Source organism: Chelonia mydas, chromosome 28 (assembly GCF_015237465.2).
Source record: "Chelonia mydas isolate rCheMyd1 chromosome 28, rCheMyd1.pri.v2, whole genome shotgun sequence".
Lineage (NCBI taxonomy): Eukaryota > Metazoa > Chordata > Testudines > Cheloniidae > Chelonia > Chelonia mydas.
Window position 1 is genome coordinate 804207 of NC_051268.2, and position 10181 is coordinate 814387.

A 10181-nucleotide genomic window follows, 5' to 3' on the forward strand; every position below is an offset into this window, starting at 1 on the left:
AAAGCGGCAAAGCCGCGAGGGCTGCGCGTTGCCGTAAAGCGTCGCCGTCCTCCCCTTTCCCCGCCCGGAGAAAAAAGCGCCGTCTCGCGCTGCCGTAAAGCGAGGCCGCGCGGGTGGGGGGGTCGGGAAAGTGGGAAGTGTCGTAAAACCGCTTCGCCATCCCCCCGTCGCGCGCGGGGGCCGGTTTTGCGACAGTGTCGCGCGGTGCCGGGGAACATGGCGGCGGCGGCGGCGCTGGCGGTGGCCGGGGCCGGGGTCGGGGTCGGGCCCGCGGGGCGGTTCCCGGACTGGGCGGGGCGGCCCCTGAGCACCGGGGTGAGCGGGGGGGGTCCCGGGGGGGCAGAGGGGCGGGGGCGGTCCCGGGGGGGTTAGGGGCAGGGAGGTTTGGGGGGCAGAGGGGGGTAGGGGCGGGGGTGTTTGGGGGGTGTCTGGGGGGACAGAGGGGGGTCGTCGGGGGGGGGGGGTTTGGAGGGGTGGGGACAGGGGGGCAGAGGGGGTGGGAGGGGCGAGGAGGGGTCCCGGGGGGTTAGGGGCGGGGACGGAGGGGCGGGGGTGTTTGGGGGCTGTCTGGGGGGACAGAGGGGGGTCCCGGGGGGGGGTTGGAGGGGTGGGGACAGGGGGGCAGAGGGGGTGGGAGGTGCGGGGGGGCTCTGGGGAGAGGAGGGGGCCTGGGAGGGGTGGGGGGCGGGGGCGGTCCCGGGGGGGGTTAGGGGCAGGGAGGGTTGGGGGGCAGAGGGGGGGGGCGGGGACAGGGGGGGTGGGAGGGGCGAGGAGGGGTCCCGGGGGGGTTAGGGGCGGGGACGGAGGGGCAGGGGTGTCTGGGGGGACAGAGGGGGGTTCCGGGGGGGGTTTGGAGGGGTGGGGACAAGGGGGCAGAGGGGGTGGGAGGTGCGGGGGGGGGTTCTGGGGAGAGGAGGGGGCCTGGGAGGGGTGGGGGGCGGGGACAGGGGGGTGGGAGGGGCGAGGAGGGGTCCCGGGGGGTTAGGGGCGGGGACGGAGGGGCGGGGGTGTTTGGGGGGTGTCTGGGGGGACAGAGGGGGGTCCCGGGGGGGGGTTGGAGGGGTGGGGACAGGGGGGCAGAGGGGGTGGGAGGTGCGGGGGGGTTGTGGGGCGAGGGGGGGTCCTGGGAGGGGTGGGGGGGTCCCAGGAGGACTCAAGGCCCCCCCCGGGGCTGTCTGGCCCCCAGGGGCCGGGGGGGGCCGGACTCACCCCCCCTTCTCCCCCCAGACGACCATCATCGCCGTGGAGTTCGACGGGGGGGTCGTGATCGGCGCCGACTCCCGGACCACCACGGGGTGAGCGGGGCGGGGGGCCTGGTTGGGGGGGGGGCTGGTCAGCAGCCCCCCCGCCCACCCCCCCGTCGATGGGTTCGTGTCGGTCTCAGGCCCGGACCGGCCCCTGGTTCTCGCAAGGGGTCTCCCCGGCCCCCCGGGCTCTTATTGTGGGGCCCGCGTCCGAGGGGCGGGCGAGCTCCCGTCGCCGGCTGGATCGAGCTCCCTGTCCGCGGGGGCTTCGTGACCTTAGGGGCCCCGGGGGGCGGGGAAGGGTTAGGGTGGGGTCTCTGGGGCTCGGGGGGGCGTGGGACGGGTCCCCGGGGGGCAGGGGATGGGTTAGGGGAGGGTCCTCGGGGCTCGGGGGGGCGGGGGATGGGTTAGGGTAGGGTCCCCGGGGGGCGGGGGATGGGTTAGGGTGGGGTCTCTGGGGCTCGGGGGGGCGTGGGTCGGGTCCCCGGGGGGCAGGGGATGGGTTAGGGGAGGGTCCCAGGGGGGTGGGGGATGGGTTAGGGGCGGGGGGGAGGCGGGGGACGGGTCAGGATAGGGTCCCCAGGGGGCAGGGCTCAAGGGGGTGGGGGATGAGTCAGGGTAGGGTCCCCAGGGGGCGGGGCTCGGGGGGGCGGGGGATGATCCGGCTCCGCCTCCCGCAGCTCCTACGTGGCCAATCGGGTGACGGACAAACTGACGCCGATCCACGACCGCATCTTCTGCTGCCGCTCCGGCTCCGCCGCCGACACCCAGGCCATCGCCGACGCCGTGGCCTATCAGCTGGGCTTCCACAGGTACCGGCCCCGCCCCCTGCCTCCCCGGCCCCGCCCCCTGGGTCCCTGGCCCCGCCCCTCAGCCCCAGGTCCCTTCCCCGCCCAGCATCGCCCATGCCGTGGCCTATCAGCTGGGCTTCCACAGGTACCGGCCCCGCCCCCTGCCTGCCCGGCCCCGCCCCCTGCCTGCCCGGCCCCGCCCCCTGGGTCCCTGGCCCTGCCCCTCAGCCCCAGGTCCGTTCCCCGCCCACCATCGCCGACGCCGTGGCCTATCAGCTGGGCTTCCACAGGTACCGGCCCCGCCCCCTGCCTCCCCGGCCCCGCCCCCTGGGTCCCTGGCCCCGCCCCTCAGCCCCAGGTCCCTTCCCCGCCCAGCATCGCCCATGCCGTGGCCTATCAGCTGGGCTTCCACAGGTACCGGCCCCGCCCCCTGCCTGCCCGGCCCCGCCCCCTGGGTCCCTGGCCCTGCCCCTCAGCCCCAGGTCCGTTCCCCGCCCACCATCGCCGACGCCGTGGCCTATCAGCTGGGCTTCCACAGGTACCGGCCCCGCCCCCTGCCTCCCCGGCCCCGCCCCCTGGGTCCCTGGCCCCACCCCTCAGCCCCAGGTCCATTCCCTGCCCATCATCGCTGATGCTGTGGCCTATCAGCTGGGCTTCCACAGGTACCGGCCCCGCCCCCTGCCTGCCCAGCCCCGCCCCCTGGGTCCCTGGCCCCGCCCCTCAGCCCCAGGTCCATTCCCCGCCCACCATCGCTGATGCTGTGGCCTATCAGCTGGGCTTCCACGGGTATCGGCCCCGCCCCCCTGAGCCTGCCAGGCCCCCCTGCGGCCAGTGGGAGTCGGTAGCCCCTAGAGGGGACAGGCCCTGTGCCCCATTCCCCGCCCCCCAGAGCCCGCCAGGCCCCCCACACCCCCTGGAGGAGACAGGCCCGCGCCCCGTTCCCCTCCCCGGAGCCCGCCAGGCCCCCCACACCCCCTGGAGGGGACAGGCCCTGTGCCCCATTCCCCGCCCCCCGGAGCCCGCCAGGCCCCCCACACCCCCTGGAGGGGACAGGCCCGCGCCCCGTTCCCCCCCCCGGAGCCCGCCAGGCCCCTGACGGCGGTTCCCTGCCCCGCAGCATCGAGCTGGACGAGCCGCCCCTGGTGCACACGGCCGCCAGCCTCTTCAAGGAGATGTGTTACCGCTACCGCGAGGACCTCATGGCCAGCGTCATCGTCGCCGGCTGGGACAGGCGCAAGGGGGGGCAGGTGAGCCCGGCGGGCGGGGTCCCGGGGCCCGGCCACGGGGGGCGCTGCGGAGCCAGGGCTGCCCCAGTGCTCCCGGCGACGCTAGGGGGTCTCCCCTGGCAGGCAGGGCCGGCACCTGGGCCCCATGTCCCTTCCGTTCTGCATCCTCCAATCTCTGCCCCCATGGAGTGTCCCTGAGATACGGGGTCCTTCACTTCCTGTCCCAGAGCCCTGTGCCGCGTCTGACACAGCCGCCCGCCGGGCGAGGGGCCCCCGAGTCACCCGCCGCCCCGCCCCAGAGCTGGGCGCGTCTCGGCGAGGGTCCCCGTGTCACCCGCGGCCCCGCCCCAGAGCTAGGCGCATCTCGGTGCCAGGCAAGGTGCCCCGGGTCACCCGCCGCCCCGCCCCAGAGCTGGGCGCGGCGAGGGGCCCCCGGGTCACCCGCCGCCCCGCCCCAGAGCTAGGCACGTCTCAGCGCCGGGCGAGGATCCCCGTGTCACCCGCCGCCCCACCCCAGAGCTGGGCGCGTCTCGGCGGGGGGCCCTGTGTCACCCGCCGCCCCGCCCCAGAGCTGGGCGCGTCTCGGCGCCGGGCGAGGGGCCCCCGGGTCACCTGCCGCCCTGCCCCAGAGCTGGGCGCGGCGAGGGGCCCCCGGGTCACCCACCGCCCCGCCCCAGAGCTGGGCGCGTCTCGGCGAGGGGCCCCGGGTCACCCGCCGCCCCACCCCAGAGCTGGGCGCGTCTCGGCGAAGGGCCCCGGGTCACCCGCCGCCCCCCAGAGGTGCTCGCTGGCTCTCTCCCCAGGTGTTCTCGGTGCCCATGGGCGGGATGATGGTCCGTCAGCCCTTCTCGGTGGGCGGCTCGGGCAGCTCCTACGTCTACGGCTTCGTCGACGCCTCCTACAAGCCGGGCATGAGCCAGGAGGAATGTCTGAGCTTCACGGCCAACGGTACGTCCTGCCCCCGCCCCGCCCAGCCGCTGGGACGCGGGGGCCCGGGCGGGCGGAGGGGGGACCCAGGAGTCCGGGCGCGCCCCTCCCCGCTGACGGCGCTCTGCTCTCCCCTCCCCTTGCAGCGCTGGCGCTGGCCATGGAGCGGGACGGCTCCAGCGGCGGGGTGATCCGGCTGGCCGCCATCACGGAGCAGGGCGTGGAGCGGAAGGTCCTCCTGGGGAACCAGCTGCCGCGCTTCGCCACCGCCTGAGGGGGGCGCCCCCCGCACCGGGCGACGGACGCAATAAACTATCGCACCCCGCGCCCGGCCTCTGTCATTCCAGCCGGACGCCTGGGTTCTCGCCCCGGCTCCGGGAGGGGAGCAGGGGCTGGTGGGTGAGAGCAGGGGGGGCTGGGAGCCAGGACGCCTGGGTTCTCTCCCTGGCTCCGGGAGGGCAGTGGGGGCTGGTGGGTCAGAGCAGGGGGGGCTGGGAGCCAGGACCCCTCGGTTCTCACTCTGGCTCTGGGGGGCAGTGGGGGCTGGGGGTTAGAGCAGGGGGGGCAGGGAGCCGGGACTCCTGGGTTCCTCTGGGGCAGGCCATGCCCCGTTTCTGCCTGCACCCTGTATCTGTCGGCTCTTTCCCAGCCCCTGTGCTGGGGGGCAGGGCTGGGGGGCAGGGAGCTGGGCTGAGCAAATGGGGGCCGGGGGGGGGATTCAGCCGCGGGCTCCGCCCTGGCCCTGCGGGGGTAACGCAGGGAGCTGCTGCCCCACCCCCCGGCCTCCCTTCCCCCGCCTGGGCCGGCTCTGTGTGCCGGCTGGGCTGGGCGCCAGGATCTCGCCTGCCAGCCACGGCCCCTGCCCAGCGCCTCTAGGGCATGTCAGTGCCCCGCCCGACAGGCCCCCAGCTGGGCTGTGGGGCTGGATTGGCGCCGGGGGGGAACCCGACTGGTTCTGATCCCGGATCCCCTGGTCAGACACCAAACCCCACTGAGTTCTGAACCCTCCTTTATGGCCGTGCTGGTGCAATCTCCCCTCCCCTCCCCCCCCCCCCCCCCCCCGACAAAACCCCAGGCAGGAGCCACCCCACACCCCCCTCTCTGAGTCCAGCCCCATATCGCCCCCCAGCCGAGAGTCCTCTGCAGGGCTGGGGGTCAGCTGCAGGGTCCTCGTGGGGGGCTGGCGGTAGGCGCGGGCTGTGTCCAGGGGTCCGTCTCTCTGTCGCGGGCGGGGCTGGTTTGTGCTGGGGGTCCCAGTCCACTGTCAGCCGGTGGAGTTGATGCCGTGGGGGGTGGGCGGGCGTCAGCCGGTGGAGTCGATGCTGCGGGGGGCTGGCAAGTGCCAGCCGGTGGAGTCTGCCATGGGGGGCTGGCAGGCACCACAGGGGGCTGGTGGGTGCAGTCGATGCTGCGGGGGGCTGGCGGGCATCAGCGGGTGCAGTCGATGCCGCGGGGGGCTGGCGGGTGCCGCGGGGGGCTGGCGGGTGGAGTCGATGCCGTGGGGGGCTGGCGGGCGTCAGTGGGTGCAGTCGATGCCATGAGGGGCTGGCGGGCGCCGTGGGGGGCTGGCAGGCGTCAGTGGGTGCAGTCGATGCTGCGGGGGGCTGGCGGGCGGCGTCGATGCTGCGGGGGGCTGGCGGGCGGTGTCGATGCCGCGGGGGGCTGGCGGGCGGTGTCGATGCCGCGGGGGGCGGCCCCCCGTCAGCGGGTGCAGTCGATGCCGCGGGGGCCGAGTCCAGCTGGTGGCGGAAGGGGACTCGCGCCCGGCTGCTGAAGAAGGCCCGGCCCGGCCCGGCCCCGCGTCCCGCTCGCTGCTGGTGGAGGGCGGGGCGCTGGCACGGGGCGGCGGGGGCCCCCTCCCTGGGGGAAGCTGGGGGGCAGAGAAAGGGGAGGGTGGGAGCTGAGCCCAGGGTCCCTGGGGGGCTCAGGGAGCGGGTCTGGGGAGCGGGGGGTTGGGGGACAGGGGGTGGATGGGGAATCAGGAAAGATGGGGGGGCAGGGCAGATCTGGGGAGGGCCCCTGCAGGGGTGTGTGGGGGGCAGGAGGGGATTTGGGGGGGTGGGGTAGGGGATGGGGGCCCCTTTCCTGCACCGGGCCCAGGAGAAGCACTGCAGGAGCCTCGCCCCCATCCTGCTGGGGGCCTGTGGGGCAGAGCAGGGGGTCAGGCAGGGCCCTGAAGAGGGGGCCCGGGGTCTCAGCCCCCACCTCAGTGAGGCAGGAGCTGACACCTGACAGCTCAGGGGATAATGGCCAGGCTGGGATCCCAGCGCTTCCCCCAATCAGTGGGGCCCAGCCCCCCACGGCCCAGGCCTGGCCAGGCCCCATGGACACTGCACAGACTCCCCCACCCCCGCAAACAGCCCCGTCTTCTGCCTCACAGACCCACTGCACCCCCCAGACCTCCGCAAGCTGCACCCCACGGCTGGGACCCCCCCCGCCCTGAACTATTTGGGGCTCAAACTTTCGCACCCTCCCCAAGTGCCCCCCCCCAGCTCCAGGACCCCCTGGTTCTCCCCCCTCCCTGGGCTCTTTGCCCAGGGCCCCCCGCTGCACCCTTCTTCCCTCGGGGTTCCCCCTACAACGTGTGCTGTGCCCCCCCCCAGCATCACCTCTCTGACCTCACTAAACCCCTGTGGCCCCCCCTTACCTGGAGGTCTCTGGAGGTGGGGGTCCCCGCTGGCCCCCCCGCTCTCGGCTATAGGGCTGCCCCAGCACGAGGTGTCCGGCCGCCGAGCTTCCCCCTCGGTGCAGCTGGCTCTGGGGCGTGTCTGCCGGGCGCTGCCTGGGACTGGCTGGGTCCCAGCCCCCCCTTGGCTCCGCCCCGCCCCCCCCAGGGGCTAGCCCCGCTGGGGGAGGGGGAGGGATGGAGTCCTGGGGGGCTGTGGGTCGGGAGTGAGGGGCACCGGCAGGGCTGGGGGGCGGGGGCAGGAGTGAGGGGCATTGGCAGGGCTGGGGGGCGGGGGGCAGGGATGGTGTCCTGGGGGGCTGTGGGTCGGGAGTGAGGGGCACTGGCAGGGGGAGCGGGGGGCTGTGGGTCGGGAGTGAGGGGCACCGGCAGGGGGAGCAGGGGGGCTGAGGGGCGGGGGGCAGGGATGGAGTCCCCGGTGGGGCTGTGGGTCAGGAGTGAGGGGCACCGGCAGGGCTTGGGGGCAGGGATGGAGTCCCCGGGGGCTGTGGGTCAGGAGTGAGGGGCACCGGCAGGGCTTGGGGGTGGGGGGCAGGGATGGAGTCCCCGGGGGCTGTGGGTCAGGAGTGAGGGGCACCGGCGGGGGCGGGGGGCAGGGATGGAGTCCCCGGGGGCTGCGGGTCAGGAGCGAGGGGCACTGGCAGGGCTGGGGGGCAGGGGGCAGGGATGGTGTCCTGGGGGGCTGTGGGTCAGGAGTGAAGGGCACTGGCAGGACTGGGGGGGGCAGGGGGCAGGGCTGGACTCCCCGGGGGCTCTGGGTCAGGAGTGAGGGGCACCGGCAGGGCTGGGGGGCGGGGGGCAGGGATGGTGTCCTGGGGGGCTGTGGGTCGGGAGTGAGGGGACCCGGCAGGGCTGGGGGCAGGGATGGTGTCCTGGGGGGCTGTGGGTCGGGAGTGAGGGGCACCGGCAGGGCTGGGGGGCGGGGGGCAGGGATGGTGTCCTGGGAGGCTGCGGGTCGGGAGTGAGGGGACCCGGCAGGGCTGGGGGGCGGGGGCAGGGATGGAGTCCCGGGGGCTGTGGGTCGGGAGTGAGGGGCACCGGCAGGGCTGGGGGGCAGGGGGCAGGGATGGTGTCCCGGGGGGCTGTGGGTCGGGAGTGAGGGGACCCGGCAGGGCTGGGGGGCGGGGGCAGGGATGGTGTCCTGGGGGGCTGTGGGTCAGGAGTGAAGGGCACTGGCAGGGCTGGGGGGGGCAGGGGGCAGGGCTGGACTCCCCGGGGGCTCTGGGTCAGGAGTGAGGGGCACCGGCAGGGCTGGGGGGCGGGGGGCAGGGATGGTGTCCTGGGGGGCTGTGGGTCGGGAGTGAGGGGACCCGGCAGGGCTGGGGGGCGGGGGGCAGGGATGGTGTCCTGGGAGGCTGCGGGTCGGGAGTGAGGGGCACTGGCAGGGGGAGCGGGGGGCTGTGGGTCAGGAGTGAGGGGCACTGGCAGGCGGAGCGGGGGGCTGTGGGTCAGGAGTGAGGGGCACTGGCAGGGCAGGGGGTGGGGGGCAGGGATGGAGTCCCGGGGGCTGTGGGTCGGGAGTGAGGGGACCCGGCAGGGCTGGGGGGCGGGGGCAGGGATGGAGTCCCGGGGGGCTGTGGGTCGGGAGTGAGGGGACCCGGCAGGGCTGGGGGGCGGGGGGCGGGGATGGAGTCCCGGGGGGCTGTGGGTCGGGAGTGAGGGGACCCGGCAGGGCTGGGGGGCGGGGGGCGGGGATGGAGTCCCGGGGGGCTGTGGGTCGGGAGTGAGGGGCACTGGCAGGGCAGGGGGCGGGGGGCAGGGATGGAGTCCCGGGGGGCTGTGGGTCGGGAGTGAGGGGCACTGGCAGGGCAGGGGGCGGGGGGCAGGGATGGAGTCCCGGGGGGCTGTGGGTCAGGAGTGAGGGGCACTGGCAGGGCAGGGGGCGGGGGGCAGGGATGGAGTCCCGGGGGGCTGTGGGTCAGGAGTGAGGGGCACTGGCAGGGCAGGGGGCGGGGGGCAGGGATGGAGTCCCGGGGGGCTGTGGATCGGGAGTGAGGGGCACTGGCAGGGGGAGCGGGGGGCTGTGGGTCGGGAGTGAGGGGCACTGGCAGGGCAGGGGGTGGGGGGCAGGGATGGAGTCCCGGGGGGCTGTGGGTCGGGAGTGAGGGGACCCGGCAGGGCTGGGGGGCGGGGGCAGGGATGGAGTCCCGGGGGGCTGTGGGTCGGGAGTGAGGGGACCCGGCAGGGCTGGGGGGCAGGGGGCGGGGATGGAGTCCCGGGGGGCTGTGGGTCGGGAGTGAGGGGCACTGGCAGGGCAGGGGGCGGGGGGCAGGGATGGAGTCCCGGGGGGCTGTGGGTCGGGAGTGAGGGGCACTGGCAGGGCAGGGGGCGGGGGGCAGGGATGGAGTCCCGGGGGGCGGGGGGTCGGGAGTGAGGGGCACTGGCAGGGCAGGGGCGGGGGGCATGGATGGAGTCCCGGGGGGCTGTGGGTCAGGAGTGAGGGGCACTGGCAGGGCAGGGGGCGGGGGGCAGGGATGGAGTCCCGGGGGGCTGTGGATTGGGAGTGAGGGGCACTGGCAGGGGGAGCGGGGGGGCTGTGGGTCAGGAGTGAGGGGCACTGGCAGGGCAGGGGGTGGGGGGCAGGGATGGAGTCCCGGGGGGCTGTGGGTCGGGAGTGAGGGGACCCGGCAGGGCTGGGGGGCGGGGGGCAGGGATGGAGTCCCGGGGGGCTGTGGGTCGGGAGTGAGGGGCACTGGCAGGGCAGGGGGCGGGGGGCAGGGATGGAGTCCCGGGGGGCTGTGGGTCGGGAGTGAGGGGCACTGGCAGGGCAGGGGGCGGGGGGCAGGGATGGAGTCCCGGGGGGCTGTGGGTCAGGAGTGAGGGGCACTGGCAGGGCTGGGGGGCGGGGGCAGGGATGGAGTCCCGGGGGGCTGTGGGTCAGGAGTGAGGGGCACTGGCAGGGGGAGCGGGGGGCTGTGGGTCAGGAGTGAGGGGCACTGGCAGGGCAGAGGGCGGGGGGCAGGGATGGGGTCCCGGGGGGCTGTGGGTCAGGAGTGAGGGGCACTGGCAGGGCTGGGGGGCGGGGGGCAGGGATGGTGTCCCGGGGGGCTGTGGGTCAGGAGTGAGGGGCACTGGCAGGGGGAGCGGGGGGCTGTGGGTCAGGAGTGAGGGGCACTGGCAGGGCGGGGGGCAGGGATGGGGTCCCGGGGGGCTGTGGGTCGGGAGTGAGGGGACCCGGCAGGGCTGGGGGGCGGGGGCAGGGATGGAGTCCCGGGGGGCTGTGGGTCGGGAGCGAGGGCCACCGGCAGGGCTGGGGGGCGGGGGCAGGGATGGAGTCCCGGGGGGCTGTGGGTCGGGAGCGAGGGCC

General features: G+C 75.9%; 2 protein-coding genes across 2 annotated transcripts in view; one reads left to right on the forward strand and one right to left on the reverse strand.

The window, feature by feature from the left end:
* Positions 1–160: 160 nt before the first annotated feature.
* On the forward strand, positions 161–4513 carry PSMB6 (proteasome 20S subunit beta 6). The gene is made up of 6 exons (XM_037887645.2): positions 161–315; positions 1228–1295; positions 1925–2056; positions 3153–3282; positions 4065–4209; positions 4335–4513. Exons 1-6 carry the CDS (start codon positions 217–219, stop codon positions 4460–4462), a joined length of 702 nt encoding a protein of 233 aa, XP_037743573.1. The 5' UTR covers positions 161–216; the 3' UTR covers positions 4463–4513.
* A 249-nt stretch (positions 4514–4762) lies between these two features.
* Positions 4763–10181, reverse strand: part of LOC122463934 (leucine-rich repeat extensin-like protein 5) — a 6080-nt gene continuing 661 nt past the window's right edge. The window contains exons 2-3 of the mRNA XM_043537072.1: positions 6836–7025; positions 4763–6058 (exon numbers count right to left, since the gene is read on the reverse strand). Of these exons, the coding sequence (XP_043393007.1) occupies positions 5199–6058; positions 6836–7025 (1050 nt within the window). The 3' untranslated portion in view covers positions 4763–5198. The remainder of the gene's footprint in view (positions 6059–6835; positions 7026–10181) is intronic.